General features: G+C 38.7%; 1 protein-coding gene across 2 annotated transcripts in view; it reads right to left on the bottom strand.

Annotated features, from left to right (window-relative positions):
* Positions 1-2024: 2024 nt before the first annotated feature.
* Positions 2025-18155, bottom strand: part of asic2 (acid-sensing (proton-gated) ion channel 2) — a 410215-nt gene continuing 394084 nt past the window's right edge. For both annotated transcript variants that reach the window (XM_078270169.1, XM_078270168.1), the window contains 5 exons: positions 9466-9619; positions 8612-8703; positions 7371-7450; positions 4910-4978; positions 2025-4040 (listed from right to left, as the gene is read on the bottom strand). In XM_078270169.1, coding sequence (XP_078126295.1) covers positions 3939-4040; positions 4910-4978; positions 7371-7450; positions 8612-8703; positions 9466-9619 — 497 coding nt within the window. In that variant the 3' untranslated portion in view covers positions 2025-3938. The remainder of the gene's footprint in view (positions 4041-4909; positions 4979-7370; positions 7451-8611; positions 8704-9465; positions 9620-18155) is intronic.

Genomic DNA, 18155 nt, shown 5'->3' with positions numbered 1-18155 from the left:
AATTTCCTCTGCCTAAATAACCTAAATATGCTGAATGAACTGAGACTGAACTGATGCTGAACTCCCTGCCTGCAGCAGCTCCCACATAAGAGTCTCTGGCAATTTGTAGAATTGTATTATTAAGAAAACAAAACTCAGGGATCATTTTCTACAATACTTAACACTAAAGATTGAACTGTACATCCATTCACTGCCATCATTTCTGCTTCATCTTTTGAGGCTTCAAGATGAACGCCATCTTTAAAGCATTTGTTCTTTCACATGTAATATGATCTGTGCATGTCTGAGCTGGATGAGAAAGGATTACACTAAATTAATGAAACAAATGTGAAGCCACAGAAAAAGGACAGTATATCACTCTCTGGGTAGCAAAGCTCAATAAAACCCGACCAGCAGGATAAATCAGCTTTCAGACAGATGCTGTAGCATGACTCCTCCATTGTCAAAGCTGCTGTCATCATTTGAGGCTGAATGGGGGAACACTTCAGCCAATATTAAGTGCATGTAGCACGGATGTCAGAGGGAAATTGCACCTTGCCAAGCTACTGTACATTTGATCCAACATGGCTTGTTATTCTACAGTTTTCTTATGCAGGGGTTGTGCTGACTCATTCTCTGTTCCAACTTTAAAAGTTGAGAATGTCCCTGAGTCAGTGCACAGGTCACTGTCCAAACCTCCCAAGACATGACACATTGACTAAGGACGACTGCAGGGCTACAAACTCACTCCAACTCTTGGTTAAAAAGTGAGACTTAAAGGAGCAGTGTTTAGGATTAAGTGGCATCCAGCGATGAGGTTGCAGATTGCAACCAAATGAATACCCCTCCGCTCACCCCTCCCTTTCCAAGCGTGTAGGAGAACCTACGGCGGCCTTCAGATAACATAATGGTAAGGCCCTCTCTAGAGCCAATGTTTGTTTCCTTTCTGGGCTACTGTAGAATCATGGCGGTGCAACATGGCAGGCTCTGTCGAAGAGGACCTGCTCCCTATGTAGATACAATATGAAGGGCTCATTCTAACGGAAACACAAACACTTGTGATTATACACTAATTAAAACAGGAGGAGAGAGAGAAGGGGAGGGGGGTGTACAGCAACCACAATATTAACAACTATAATAATACAAATAGAAATATGACTAATAATAATTATAGCAGTGGGTATAATTATATGAACTGTAGCAACAAGTATAGCTATAATAGCAATAATAATAATATAACTATGATTAATAATAATAATAATAATAGCAGTAGTGGGCATTTCTGCCAATAGATCCCCCTAAATCCTACACACTGCTGCTTCAAAACTCTTCAGTTTACTTATTTTTTTAGAATAAATTTCGGGATTTACATTCTTATGCACTTTTTTCTGTTTATTCCATTTTATTTAATATAAGCTTAATCATATCTTTCATCTTATTATATATATTTTTTATTTAGCCACGCTAGCGAGTGACATGGCTCTAGGGAGGTAATGCTGCTTTGTCTGTCAGTCAAAAACTTTTGGTCCAGACTGAAATACATCTCAACAACTACTGGATGGATTGCCACTAAAATGTATACAGACGATATCAATGGACCCCAAAGGATAAATCCTACTGGAGATTCCCTGACTTTTCCTGTAGCATCACATGAGGTTGACATTTTTGATTTTGAGTCTCCTTCTGGCTGAACTACAGTATAATAACATTTGTAATCCTCTAACTTTTTATCTGGCACCATTATGAGGCATTTTTTGATTTTGTCCGATACTTTGGTTAATGACCAAATACCTGTAAAACTAATGACATTCCTATCAGTCTCAGCTGTATCTGTGTTTAGTGTTAATTAGAAATGTTGGCATGCTGACATTTAGCTCAGTACAGTCTCACAGAGCTGTTAGCATGGCTGTAGACTCTTAGTCTTGTTACATTGCCTTGTATTTCTTTTACATTATCTCTTATGTACTGTAAAGCATTTTGAATTGCTTTCTTGTTGAACAGTGCAATACAAATAAACTTGCCTTGCCACAACAGAACGCCACCACTGCAAAACAACTTTTTAATTTAATTGTTTCACATTAAAAACACACACTGTATGCTGCATCACAAAATGAGAAAACGCTGTCCTGCGATAACAATTGAAGCCAAAGTAGAGAGAAGAATCAGCCAGTGTCGTTGTCACCAAGAGAAGCGAGACACGTTTGTCTCACACCCCTGCAGGTCAGCTGAGAATTTTGTTCATCTGAAGCCACAACATGAGATAGTACACACAGCAGGTTGAGCCACAGATGGGAAATCATAATTCAAACAAAAGCACTTGAATTCATTCCTACCTGTAATGTACATTACCATGATGACAAAGACCAAGCTAGGATGATCATGAATTCAGATACACTAAATTTTCCACATGGTCTTACACAAACTTTTGGTGTAAAGCCGTTTATATGTAACTGTTGTTTCTGAGGACACTGAAGGCTCAGATAGCCCTGTATTTGAAAGAAAGCCTGGTGTTTGTAGCAAAGTGTGTTTAGCATGACATTGAACTGCCCTCAAAATGCTACTGCCTGTTACGTAACATTCTCACCTACTGAAAGAGTAACATTATGAAAAAAATGTGACAAATATGAAGTCACTTCTGGACTCGAAGTTGATGTTCTTTTAGATTAGATCTGCTTTGGGCACATCTGCGTGGTACCCATTTTTATGAGAAAAACCCCCCGATATTTACACCATATCACAGCAGACCCTATATCCTAAAAAAAATCCTGGCTGAACCCCCTCATGGTGCTTTTGTAACAAGTTCTATGATCATGAAAATTGATTAAAATTGTCAAGCCTGGGGTTGTTTTGTTTTTGTTGAAAGTTAAAATGATTCCACCCTTGATGAAGTGGTAATAGCTGTCTGAAATATCATTTTGACATTCTCTTAATGAAATAATGGTTCAACAACACTGGGTATATCCATTTGTTGCAGCGTTTGTAGTTGGCTTGCTGTCTGGTAGGCAAACAAGGTGCAGCCAGAAGCCATTTATTCATATAAATTAACAGTAAGAGTATGACATCCCTTCAAATATGTCTGTAGGGAACAGCTTTACACCCCAGGAGTCACATAGCAAGCATGCCTTTTAGTAAACTGACTAAATTGAAACTGACAGGTGAAAAATATGCAAAAATGTGGGCTGCAAAATGTTCAGATTTCACTGTTTTAGGGAACAAAGGTTTTTTTCCCCCCCTCAGTAATGTTCATACATCACCAACCACCTTTCCCTTCAAGATAATTAACTAAGAAAGAATCTTTCATTAGAATACATTTTCGAAGGATTGGTATCACCTGAATTATGCTTTTAAACAACCATATGTTCAATCTGTACATTCGAAGTTTGATATCTCACCTGGGGCCTTGTCACAGGCCTGTCCTGCAGATAGAGAGAGACAAATGGCACACATGTATAGTAAAGCAACACTGCAGTCCAGCGTATGCATCAGCAGAAGAGAGCAAGATAGAGCGATGCATGCAGTTGAAAACCAATTTTGTACAGTTCATTTGGCAGTGAGCGACTTATGAATGTGTTTGTTACATAGATATGCTGCACAGGGGTAAGACCCCTTTATGGGTAGTTGTCCCACCCATTCTCCGATTTTCTGTGTGCGTGTATGTGGAGACACAGAACCCACTGCAGGTCTGGCACAGTGGAGGCCACCCTCCCACCACAGTACAGTGCAGGGAGACAGAGAGGGCTGATAAGTCCAGCCGACAGCTCCTTAATCCCCATCAGTGTTTCAGACAGGGCGGTGTGACAGAGCACAGCGCTGTCCTTAGGACAATTTCTGTTCTTGTCCTCGTCTCCTCCCCTCCCCTGTTCAGGTCCTGCAGGATGCCGTAACAGAGGATGTAGCGCCACCCAGTGGAGGCAGCCTCTGGCTGTGCGTGGCTCTGAGGGGCACAGGCGGGGGGGGCCTCAGCAGGAGATCTCCTCCAAGGTGCCCAGCGTTGTCTGCAGGGGGACTGTCACAGTGTGGCTGATGGACTCTGAGTGGTTTGCCACCTGGTCACAGGAACTCTGGGAAAAAAGATTGAAATAGTTAGTGCCTAGAGCAAATTCCTTTGGGCATCCTTGTGAAATATTTTTTTCTGGTGATGTTGTGACTACTTGTGTAACTTGCCATGCTACTTTGGCTGGAGAGCTAGCCACTGATATTCTAACTATCCGGTAACATGGCAGCACTATCCAGTCACATTAGCAAGATGGTTAACAGGAAACTAAGTTAACATGTTTTATTCAAGAGATATATTTTTTACCATTGACTTCTGGATGCAATGACTGTAAAGGAGCAGGATACTCTTATTGTAATATGCATTTTAGACTCTCTGCCCCTCTGCTACCTCAAAGTGCTAAGTGGTGCTTAGGTTTGTAGATAGTCAACAAATCAAATGTGTGTCAAAGTTCACAAAAGTTGAGCTTAATGTGAATCATAGTCCACTAAAGCTGAGCTCAAAGTGAAACCTTTGCGCAAACAGCACACTTATTACTAACTACCCTGCATATACCGTCATGCAAACGCCACCCTGACCTTCTCCTCATACAGCAGCTTTTAGTATTGTTGATTTAACTATGATTTGATGTTACTGTATTCATGCATGTTTGCTAAGGGGGGTTGCTCCCAGCAGAGTCCTTGTTGCTGTTCTGATTCTTTGAAAGCTTCTTCAAAGAGCAGAGCGTTTTTCTGCCAAATTGGCATGCTTCCTTCAGTCTGTACAGTCTTACATTTTCTAAGGTTTTCTTTCTACATGCTTGTGTGGAGGGGGAAAGGATAGGGCAATGTTTAATATGCATGGTCAGTGTGAGTGAAATTACACTCAATCTACACACTCCACTTACACAGAACTCTGCGAGGAAGAATGACAAGTGAGGTTAAATGTTGCTCTTACCACATCCTCTCCATGACTCTCCTCCTCCTCCTCTCTGCTCAGTAAATCCAGTAGTCTGTCTTTCACCACCTGCAGATTGGTAAATAAAAGTCAGAGAGGCATCAATTAGTCTGGTATAGAAGATCCCCATGAGCTCTTCTTGTAATTACTGAATGTACAGGAATATTTGACTTCGAAGTAAACAAGACTAGGTAAAGACCTAGTATATGGCTGGACCATGTGTGATCAATGTGCTAATTGTGGCCAAATTGTTACAGGTATAGTAAGCGATAATGTCTATAATGTGAATATAGATATTAAATGTTTATCTGTAGTGGTCCCAGTCATAGATGTTTGTTGTGTACTCAAGTAGCACATCACATGACATTGTTAAAATATGTTTAAGACAAATAATTTATGACTGCTTTTCATTGCAATAGTTGTTGTTGTAAAGTGTTATTGTGTAATTCATGTTACTTTGTTAAACAGACCTGTAGCACAGCCTCAAATGTTGGTCTTGAGGAGTTGCAGCATTTTTTCATGGACGAACTGAAACCTACACTGTACTAGACTGTATTTACTTAATACCACCAGACAACTTTACTGTTGATTTCTTCTGTGCTCTTTTTGGTGCACTGACATTAATATCTCCGCTGGAAACTAAAACTTAAGTTCCACTGGCATTTTTTCCTTGCGCTATCAGATGGTGCTATTTTAAAGAAGATTTTTGATGCTAGAATTCTAAAAACCTAGACACCCATTTGATTACATAGACTCACGCATTAGGCACGGTTATGGTCTCGTTTAGTAGCCTGGTGCGCGGTCTCCTCGTGACAGCCTACCTACCATGTAACAAACATTTAACTTAACATAACTACCAAGATAACATGACGTGTATTTGTATGTGATGTACTTCCCCATTGATAATGTGTGAATTGTCATGAACGCAATCATCTGAGATGCACCAGAAACAAGGCTTGGTTAATAACTCAAACTTGCTGAGAACCAAGACACCGCTTACATTAGACTCGAACGGTTGCACGGTTACATCTTAATACATCCATGGGTTACATTTGGTCTCGTTCAGTAGCCCATTTCCTGATTGATTCTACCACCACTCCAGTGGAGGCGCTAATGAGCTAGATTACTACACACACAGTAGCAGAAGAATACCAGCTACACACAACGGCACGAATGAGGTAAAAAAAATAGGAGTGAGTCGGTTCATTGGCGCATGGCACTCGATTCTCCCGGTTCAGTGACACGAGTCGGGTTAATTAATCGGCTCTTCGGTCAGTTCGTCAACAATATCGCCATGCTGGTCGGTCTAGCCAAAAAGTAATTAGGTTAAAAAGTATGGCAATAAAATATGCCATCACAATTATTTCAGGATGCAAGCTATTAAAAGGTGTTTGAGAGCTGCTTATGTCAGTGACATGAGGGTATCTGATCTCAATTACTCAATTATGGCAATTAAAATGAAACAAATTACTTTTCCTGTGGATTTACACAACCTTAGGGGATGTGAAGATTATTATGTGCCTGTCAGAACCCTGTGCAGCTGAAAGCAGCATAAGGAGCTCCAAAGAGGGCCACACATGAAAGCAGAGGTAATGGAAAAGCACCAGCACACAAAGCACCAGCACACATTCCTTCATCTCAGCCAGCTTTGAAGTAAATCTGTCTCTTATCTGCTTTTTGTATTAGTGAGATTGTTTCTGTTGTCAACTTTAATGGTCAACACTCTTAGCCTGGTCCTACCAGACTCTCGTACATTTCATTTGTACAGAGAGTCTGGCCACTCTCCAGTGACAAGTGTTAACTTCCTTGAAGGCGGGTACTCTGTTAAAGTTTAAAACTATTGGATCTGCCCAGTCATGTCATGCGCATGTGCAACAAGAGGGCAGACCGGCAAGTCTTATAATTAGCATTAGCATTGCTAGCGTTAGCCTTAGCCAACTCCTTCACCACTAACGGAGCGAGCTGGAAAATCAAAATTTCCCAAACCCCGTGGGGAGGAGGGCCACAACATCATGGCCACCAACAAAACTCAGCAAAGATTGTTCTTGATCGGGCTTTAACTTCTGGATATTCGGCAGCGTTGCCACAACAGACTGAATGGCTTCGCTCGCATCTTTCTCCGCCACTCTAGCACATGGCCTCAATGTCATTGTTCTCAGCCACTCCCTCTGTTCGCTGATTGGACCGCCAAAAATTTGGCTGGAGAAAACCCAAGACTATACCGCAGACCCAGATGTAGTACTGAAGGGAAATGAAAATTGAGCGTAAGTACGTAGTAGGAACGCTCTAGCTCTTCACAGAAAAACTAAACAAACTAAACTAAATCTATCAACCATCAACAATTATTGCACTGGCAAAAGCTGTGAGAGGCTATAAAGGACCGACATGTGTGGATGATTTTGATGTGTCCACAGTATAATAATTTAATAATTAAAGTGTGCAAAAGCAACTTGAGACTGACCTCATAAGCATAGTCAAACAGCTCAAGGATGGTGAGGATGCTGGCTCCAATGAACAGACCCATCTGGCCTCCAATATCTCCTGTAGAAGGACACAGTCACACAAAGAGAAGAGGAAAGAAAGAGAAACAGAGGAAAATATGAATACTAATTAGAAACAGTTATGCCATGGCAAAGGAAAATACTTGATTCTAACTGGCTGGCAGAAGTCTGTTAAAGTTGCATGACAACACATCTCCAACATAATTGTGGTGCAAGTTATAGTGAACTGCAGGTAAGTGGCCACAGAACAGGCACAATTAGACACTCCAAGGTGTCCTGATAAATGAAAATAATAAAGGTCTTGAAATGACACTCAGCTTTGTGTCATGGTGTCTGTGCCTCAACGTCATCCATTACTTTCACACATCACAACAGATCCTTAGAGTTCTGCAGAGGCCCACCATTAAACCCCCGCCCTACCCATGTCTTTACAACCGGACTCAACTGAACGCAACTGATAATGCCAACTTTGACAAACCATTGCCATATTTTTTGCTTTATTCTATCTATTACTGACCATTAGCTTGCAAGGCAAATGCTACACCATGGCATTAAGAGGGATTTCTTAATTAAAATATATTTGAAAACAACAAAACCTTGATCTGTCTCAATGAAACAGACCCTAAACTTGATCATTTGTTTGACCCTGTCAAGTTTGAGTTAGTTAGTAATATTAGTATTTTTAGTATATTTTACTTTTCATATACAATGTCTCAAGTAACCTGAAATGAATCGCATTTGGCTGTTTTTATTTGGCAGTTTATGTGGTCTATGTTTGTTTTCAAAAGATCTCTGCTTGTGTCAATTAATTGGTCAACATTAAAACAAGTGAAAGCAACACACTTAAACATTAAAACAAGCAAGTGCAATGGCCTTTTTATGTTCAGTTAAAACTTGTGGAGAGGGTTATCGATGCTCTTTTCATTTATAGATGTTATAAAACATAACTGACAAAATTGTCAAATTTAGCTGGCTCACAGTATCTCACAGTGCCAACATTTTGTTAATGACTTGTCACATACTCCATGACCATCCAATCAGGCATCTTTCAATCATCTAAGAGCGATCTAAATCTGCTGCCATGAGTTAGGGTGGGCCATGTCCCATGAATCAACACATCATTTTTAAAAGTAGCATGATTGTGACTAACGTAGACTGGATCCAGTTTTGTAAAATAAAGATAGCATTGAGTTAAACTTACCAAGCAAGCCTGCCACCTCGTAAGCTTTCTTTTGATCAATGGTCTCGTAGTTTAAAGCCTCAAAGAACACATCCAGCACCAAGATGTTGTCTCTACAACAGGCAAAATAAGGCATTATTCCTGATGAATCCCATACCAGACGATCAATTGGCAAGCAAGAAAATCTGCAACAGTCTATTATTTTTCTACTGAGCTAAGCAACTAGGGAAACACAACCACTGTGTAGGAGAACACGCTCGTTGCAGTAGCTCAGCTTTTTCACATTGATTCCAGTTCTTTAAATCATTCATTAAAGGGCTATAGGAGACAATGTGGGCAGCAAAGAGGCTCAGATCCTCTGTGGTGAGTTTGCATTTTTTTTCCTTTAAATGTGCGTTTCCTCATTCACAAATGTTTCCTATTTTTTTTCTCTCTTATATTTCTTTGTAAAAACGAATTCCGAAAAATAAAAAAACACTACATCAGATCCCCGATTTGTTTTTATTGTATTTGCTTTGTGAATTAGGAATACTCTTAAATTAGACAAGCATTCTGAGATTTTCCCACAATCTTTTTTTTTTGTGGTATTTCATGGCCTACAACAGATGACAAACCATATTAAGAGATGGTGTGAATCAATTCACAGGTGTTCCCAACTGCTCGCTGCTAATAATTTAGGGAAAATGAAAGCATTGATTACTTATTATCGTTGCTTGAAAGTTGAATTAATTGGTTCAATGGGCAGGTTTAAAGTAATTAAAACAAAAAAAATTTCAGATTAACTGTATGCTATTAGAATTTAGGGAATTCTACTTAATCTACCTAACATTAGCAGTACCAGAGTATCATTAAGAACTTTGTTACTGGCTACTTACGTGATGTACTTCTCGGACTTGTTGAACTTCTTCTGCAGGTAGCGGGCCGAGGTCTTGCTGGGGATTTTGACCATGGACAACTCTTTGTTGTAGCGGGTCATGTTGCACGGTGTCCTGCACATGCAGTTACTTCTCTCCACAGCCGACAGTTTGGCTTCACGCAGGAGGGGCAATGGAGAGGGGTGAGGCGTCAAATTGGGGGGTAAAATGGAACGAGATATGGGAAGATGATAAACAAGGGGAAAATGCTCTTTTAGACACAAAGTGAGATTTTTATGAGATGTATATGTTACATAGTCCCAGATATACTGAGAAATCCACTTTAAATGTAAAAAATATCCAGTTAACACTGTGAATCCCAAATATTTTTGACCAAGGCCTTGCATATATCAAGTAACTATAACTATTGTTCTGTTGTTAATTAGGTAAAATAATTTACAATACAAAGTCACTGTAAAGTCACTATAAGCCTCTAAAAACATATTAGTCTCCACAAAAATTATTTTTCCAGGCAAAAATGTCAAATGTTCGCTGGTTCCAGCTTCTCAAATGAGAGGATTTGTGAGTTTTCTTTAAATGGAAATTTAATAGAACTGGTTAGTTGGACAAAAAAAGCCATTTCAAAAAATTGCACCAGGCATTTTCACTATTTTCTGACATTTTATAGGCTAAATGATCATGGAAAGTTTTTTTTTTTCAAAAAATGTAAATTAACTAATGAATCCACCATATTATTAGCAAAGATAAAGCAGCTGATTCATCAAAAAAACAAAAACATCCATTAGAATTTAGTCCACAGGTAAGGTAGCCACTTTGTAAGCCATCCATGGATACAGTTAAGCCTAAGGATTTACTGTGCCTTCCACATGTATGTTTAACATTAAAACCTGATGTATAAATAATATAGGAATATCCATCCATGCGGCCCAGTTTAAAATGCAGCTTAATAAAAAAAGAAAAAAAAGTAGTAGGGGTCCCTGCTCCGTCTCTGTTTTAGCTATGGGGTCATTGTCCTTAAAAAACGTTGAAGATTTAAAGAGTTTTTTCAACTACAAGCGTACTAATCAGAAACAATATTATGGTACACTGTGATAATGTTTTATATACTCACAGCCAATTACTTTTAATTAGCCACATCTTTGTGGCGTGTTAGTGCCAAATGTACGTCAATGCTTTCTCTCAGCTGATTAACATTATGTCCAGGCTGAGGGCTTTCTGAGGAAAATGCATCTAGCACCTCTTTTCTTTTTTAAGATTATTTTTTGGGCTTTTCCACCTTTAATGTGACAGGACAGCTAGATGAGAAAGGGGAGAGAGAGGGGAAGACATGCAGGAAATCGTCACAGGTCGGCTTCAAACCCTGGACCTCTGCGTCGAGGCATAAACCTCTCAGTATATGTGCGCCTGCTCTACTCACTGAACCAACCCGGCCACAGCACCTCTTTTCTTAATCTGAAACCTGACCCCTGTTTTCAGTTTTCAGAAAACAGGGTCACACACACGATTGCACACATGGCCCCATTCACACTGCGCCTTGAGTTGTGTGGATGTTTACTCCATGAAAACTCAAATGACAGTATAAGTCAATGTCAGAGTTAAAGTCACAGAATGTAAAGCGCCAAACACAAACGTGCCCTCAAGTAGCATCCGTGAAAACAGCTCTGACAGAGACAAGAGTCCTGATGCGGAAATGCCAGGCTCTATTCATGGCTCTGCTTTGGCAGTTTGACTCAGGCAGAAAAGAAAAAAAAACTAAAATGCACTGGATGATTTTGTGTTAGACCCACAGCTGCTACATAACACCAACTCTCACACAGTGACGGTAATGTTAAGCGACACAGGTTTTTCAAAGATAGCTCCATTAAAAGCTTCTCTGGCACCGAGGCTGCTCACACTCTACACTGAATTTATGAAGTTGCAAAGTTTAAATGAAGCTCTTTTAATTTCACCAAAGATTGCACACTACCAACACTTCTCTACTTTATTTCATATTTTAATTTATGTTATATTATACCTATATTTTAACTTGCACTATTTAATATCTTAGATTCTCATTTTGTTTTTTACTTGTGTGATTTACATAATTAATTAGCACTGTTGGAGGGAGCCTAATTGTTGTGCATTTGATAATAAATAACTTGAATGGAAAGGAGAAGGTAATGTCATCAGGCTTATTTCTCACTGAGACCGCTCTGTGGCAGACCCACAGATCATAGAGCATTGAGCATCTATCCCCCACGGCGCACTAATAGCCGGTGGGACCACGCAGTCACGGAATTGCAAGAGGAAATTCAATATGGCTTTTCAGTGGTCTCTTATTTTTATTTAAATGAGACATTATTGGATACATGGGAGCAAGGCCTTGCACATTTAGATGATTGATTTCTTTCATTAATCCTCTCACCTTTGTCCAACGCCCTCTCTCATTTTCTCTAACACACATTTAAATCTAAAAGATCAAATTACCATAATACATTTTCCCCCTACATTTGTTTTTTCCAAAGTGTTACTATCTAGCTACTAACTGATGAAAGTATAAATACATGTCTGTCTGAGAGAAAGACAACTTATTTAAGACAGCTTTGACAGATTGAATTTTCTGTTTAGAAGTTATAACAAAAATTGGAAATAATTGTGTTTTCTGTCTGGGTGTGTGATTATAAGCCATCTCGTTTCCTCAAAAGAAAACTAGATAAGCAAGTTATTCACAGACAACAGATGCAGCTGTGTCCTATCAAAAATTACTTTCAGTTACGCCTCCAAAACTTGAGTGACAGTTATAGAGAAAGAAAAACCCAATTAAACTTAGCTGTGTGAAATGTTCTCCGGTGAGATATAGTAAGATATTTATGTCCGAGCCTGACCCGAGCCCGATACAGTTAAAATCTCGTTTTTTTTCTCATACTAATGACACATATGTTTGTTTGTGTGCAAAGCCCGCTTTTATTAAGCAACTGTAGGAAGGCATTCAGAAATGTCAACAGATGAATGCATCAGCGCACACGGGGCAACAAGAGCACGTTAACACAGGCGCGAACCTACATACCGTAATAAGCTTTTTTAAATTGTAAATGTTCAATGCCTTATCGCCTGATGTGACCGAGCCCGACCCGAACATCATTTCTAAATATCTGTCTGAACCCGGCGCGGCCCGTCAGGTCGGGTCCCGACGAGCTCGGTTCGGGTATCCATCCTCTATCTGGAATGAGCAGCAAAGCCTTCTACTCTCCTGCTGCACCACACAGTGTTATTGAGTGCACAGTAATGGCACATTGCGGTAATATACTGAATGCCCTTAATTGTGTGGGAGGTATGGAATTAGATTTTTGCCAGTATATTTAAACAAAACTTCTCATTGAAGCAAAACAATTGTCATCTCAAAAGTAAAACTTATAACTTGCAAGCAAATTATTTTTATTTAGGCAGTTTTGTTTTGTACATATTCACAAATTGAATTCCATATGGGAACCTGCAGCCTTGCTACTGACTGCCTAAACGTTTTGTTGCCCTTGGTTACAGAGAGACTGGCGTGGGAAGTGAGAAAGTTTTTGTGATGTTGCTGTAAAGCCTGCTGGTCAACAGTCAAGGTTCATAAAGTCATACATAGCTAAGTATGCTTTTGAATAATTTTTTTAGGTATTATTTATGTTTTCACAGACTTTCATCGATCAAAAATGTAGATTATATTAGAGCTTATATGACAGTGGTTTTACTTAAATAAGTATTTTACCGCTGGAAAGAGGGTCTTAAAACTGGGCTGTCTATGCAGTAGAATAGCGCAATTTTTTTTAAATTGGTGCTATATGACCAGAGAAAACAGAGAAAAGAAGCTGTGATATTCACTTTCGCTCTAATTGTAAAAACAAAACTACAACTACCAGAATGCACTGCATCGCACCAGACCAATAAACACTCCTGCTGGTGGGTGACATAATTCAAGCTTGTCGAGCATGTCCGTATTGACACATAATGGTGGCCATCTGGTAATAGACAATCTTGTATAACAGTTAAACGATAAGTTGAAATATGTTTCTGAAAACATTTGGGGCAATAATTAGGCATTACAGTAACTGAATCTTAGTTTTTTTCCTGATCAGCACTGTCTAGTTTTACCATTTCATCTGAGTTCAGTCTGAGTTTGAGAAAGAGAGAGAGGGGCAGCTCTCTCTCGTCTCTCTGAGTTTTTCTGTGAGTAGTTCATTTACACATACTACCAACATTATTATGGTACAAAGTTGGTTGAATATTTGTATGTTATAGTATGCTATAATTTCTTAATTACTACTGTATCTAAGAAAATGAATTAATCTTAAGCGGGGCTCTTAAATTTACCACTGCTACCACTAAAGCTGCCAAGTGGGTATATAGACTTTAAGGGGTCGGTGCAACCATCTGGCAAAAAAAGGATTTATAATATTCCCAAATTTATTTAATCTAGTAATTTAGACCGATACAGACATAATTTCTGCCTCCACAACAATGAAATAGAGGTGAACGGAATATCTTTTGTAGTACATATATTAATTTCTTTGAAATGGACCTGTGACAAAACCTACGTTCATTAATATAAAATAGTTGCGCACTATAGCTTTAACTACGTTCCCCCACAGTCTCTTTTATTTCCTGATACAGAGTAACGGTGGGCTGCACACATACTTACAGATCTGGAGTCACATAATTTCGCCTCGTCTCATACTGAATAGGAGACTACTGCTGTGCAATCGCTGTGCTTACTAAAGTGCAATGAGTCATGCAGAGCAGGGATTGGGGTGAACAGAAGGTCTGCAGTGTAATGACTGAAAGGTACGGCTGTACCGGGTGTCATTTTTCCCATTCAAAGCTTCTTTTGAGGTTTATAAATGAAGCTTTGAATACCTGTCGTCAAAATCCTCAAACAGGTTATATAAATGTAATTTATGGTGCTATTAGATTGCTGCTAGATCGCCCTCTTAATACAGGTGCGTGCCTCACTTTGTGTGGGTCAAGCAGGGGGAGTAAACAGTTTTTTGACCGCAGTGAAAAAAAGAAAATTCCGGATCATTCCAACACCACATGCATGCAGCAGAAATGCCCAATCTCAGAATGTTAAGTTAAAAAGTAATTAGTGTAGCCGTCCTATAATTCGGATACGCTCCAAAATGTAATCCTTCCTTGGCCCATGCTACACCCTTCCACCAAGTTACACGAAACTCGAGCCAGTAGTTTTTCCCGTAATCCTTCTGACAGACAAACAAACAAACCAACAAACAAACAAGACAATCTGAGGCGAAAACATGACCTCCTTGGCGGAGGTAATAATATAAGTGTAGCCTTATCTTTCTCTGCAACTGTGTGGAAATATCGGCTTTAAACAAAATGAATAGACATGTAAAAAAAACTTGCGCAGCATTCCAATGTTGATTTAGAATTAGAATTTGTTACTAAAAGGCATATGGAAATAAAAAGAAAAAAATACAAGCTGACCAAACAACGTTCTCACAGAGGAGCACATCAGCTACGGCGGTTCCTTTAATGCCAAAGTAAAAATACATGTAAGCTTCATCCAAAATGTTCAGACTTTCCGTCTTGCCTCAAAACCGAATTATTTGGCATACTATATGACCAGAGTTGATGGTGTGTCAGCATGACACATTGACATACAGACCCTAGACCTGTAAAACATTCCTTGTTTCTCTGGATATTTCACAGAGCACATTGTCAACCGTTTTCCTGGGGACTAATTCTCTAGTAGAAAGCGCTTAACAGCAAAGTATTTGGTGTCTTTATGGAAAGATTGTTGAAATTCCCTTTATGTGTGACTGTATGTGTTTTTATGTTTGTGTGTTAGCAACATGCCCAGCGTGTACCCCATCTCTCGCCCAATGTATGCCTTCAAGCTTTCCTTGTGACCATAATCAAATACAGGAAACAGATAAGAAAGTATCTCTTTATGATCTGCTTTGGAAGGCTAAACCCTTGACTTTTAAACACTTTCCAAGGAATCAAATTTAGATAAAATCACAAATAAACCGTCTCATCTGATTTTCATGAGTCTCTCTCTCTCTCTCACATATGCGGCTCTAAAATATTACAATGAGACATTTGGACGTTTTCAAAAGAAGTCAAAACTAAGAAAATCAACTCAATATCTTTAAAAAAGTTTATATAAAATCTTGAATTTGAAGGAAAGGAGCAAAGGGTGCCAAAAACCTATTATATGGCTGTTTAATTTACCTCAGTGCAGGAAATATGATGCATTATCTATCTGACCATCCATCCATTAAATTGAACTCTAAAACTGCAGTCCCTGTCTGCTCTGATTTTGGTTACAGACTTGATGAGCTGATTGTTAAGGTGAATCCTGTTCTCTTGATAAATCAGAAAGCTTTAGTGCGTAACTTTTTTATATTAATGAACGTCCATTACATTCAAGCCATTGCCAAATGAATTGATACAAAGCTAACTAAGACTATCAGCTCCACACAACTCTCTTTGTATTTCTCAGTATGGCTGTTCAGAAAATTGTGTCATCCGGCGTTTCGCACACAGAAACTCAAGTAAAGATAATTACCTCTTCTGAATAGGCCATCATGTTTTTTTAATCCTCCGTGTCCTCCTTGGCTACTAGCAACTGCGTGGAGGATTTGGGGGTGGTGCGTGATCACGGAGGGCTTGTATCATGTGGATGCACTGACAGAATTGTTGTCATTACTTAGAATTCCTCATGGGGGGAGACAGAAACTACGCACTATAGCTTAAGTCAGGGCTGGACTGGGACAAAAAAATCGGCCCTGGCATTTTTGGCCCAGGCGGCCCACACCCACTGTGATTGGTCAGACACATTCCCTGCAAAAATATGTGTTCATTCTATGATATGAGTTGCCTAGTGTTCTGCGTTCATGTGACAGTTTTTCAAGAGGGGTCTCAAGACTTATCTGTTGATCTTACACTTAAATAATTCATTCATTCTTAGAGTTATGATTTGTATATTTATGGTATTTGTTTATTTTGTTTTTATTATTATCGATATTTGATATTGTATTGTCATTATTGTTATTACTATTTTGCTTAATATTGGCTTAGCAACTTTTAGAAACTGTTTACTGTTCATTTTAACTATTGTAAGATTCATATTTTGTCGCTTTGGACAAAAGTGTCTGCTAAATACAATAACCATACACTGTTAGACTTAGCTGTAATTTCTACAGTTACTTACCACAAAATGCCCAGTAAAATACCATCATTTTCTTTTCCAGTTCATTACTGTAATATGCATTGCATTATGGGTAATAACATTTAATTTACAGTGAATTTGTGGTAGACTGCTGTAAAACAACAGCAGTAGTGCTACTGTAGTTGAATAAGACAGACTTATATAAAATTGTTAGTTAATGTTATAGAAGCATAGAAATGAAATGGAAAAATAAAAAATCACTATTTGTTATGCTTTTACCAGTGAAGGTAATTAAAAAATGTGACATGTTTTTCAGCAGTGTAAATCATTTATTGAGAGAAACAAGAAAGGCATTACGGATATAAATGCTTGACCGCCGGATTTGAACTTAGCGTTAAGGTAAGGCCAATCTTTGCTGATTCTGTGACATTAAAATCTCTGCTTACAAGCCTTCGCAAGCAGCGACGTTAGGTTTAGTTTACCGACCTGCGTCATAGCTAGGCAAAAGCAAACTGTTAACTATTATCATTTTCTCCATTGTGAGGATTAGCTATAATGACGACGTTCGGTAAGCTAACACAACTCGTTTTAGCTACACGTGCTGTTCGGGACATCTTTTTCACTTGTCGGACCACCATTGTCTTTGTCTGAATTAAAATGTAACCCATATTCTGGAAGTTTAAGGTCAGTAACTGCTAGCTTTTTAGCTTGCTGTTGCCGCATTTTGGCTAACATTACCTCCGCTTAATGCTAACGTTGAGTCTGTAGGTTGGTTTGTCAGTGTTTTAGCATGATTAAGCAAAATGTACCGCATTTATATTAAGGTAAAGTTAACATTAAACCGTTACCTCTACAGTTACCCATCTAGTTTTAATAGCATCTAATGTTAAAATGACATCTTTAAAAAAAACACCCACTCTAAAAGTTATGTCGGGTGACAGGGAAGACGTCTTTAAGTAACGTTAATCTGGAGCATTTGTGGATAGCATTTTTTTTTTCTCTCGGCTTCAGAGTTTGGCCACTTAAAATCATCAAAATGTCCAGCTAAAATTAGCCTCAGTGCCCAACGTTACAGTAGTATTATAGCATTCTGTAATGTGATATTTCATTGAATTCATCCTTTTTAGTTTATGAGACCTAAGCAAAAGATTGTGTAACTCAAAGAATATGGTGTTAGGAGTTGAGTGTATAGCTACCATGGTTTATGGGGAAAAAGAAAAGTAAAATGTATTTATTTCCCTCGCAGCTTAACCTTAAATTCGACTGATCATTAAACACGTGATTTAAGGACTCTTTATAATGGCTTTACGTTTTTCTTGACACAATAGTGTTGTTGTTGTTAGCTATCTATTACGTGATTAACTTGTAATGCATCACATAACATTCTGTGTTATTCTAACAATATAAGAGTTACCTACATTATACTGGTTCCCTGCATACTAATGCTGGCATGCATTTTTTTTAATCTTGTTGTAATTGTGTTTTATAACCCCATGCATGCACTTAAAAATATTAATTTTCATCATTTCATATGTAG

The sequence above is a fragment of the Sander vitreus genome, chromosome 15, assembly GCF_031162955.1.
Source record: "Sander vitreus isolate 19-12246 chromosome 15, sanVit1, whole genome shotgun sequence".
Lineage (NCBI taxonomy): Eukaryota > Metazoa > Chordata > Actinopteri > Perciformes > Percidae > Sander > Sander vitreus.
The sequence above is the reverse complement of the archived record's forward strand: the minus strand, read 5'-3'. Positions and strand labels throughout refer to the sequence as shown.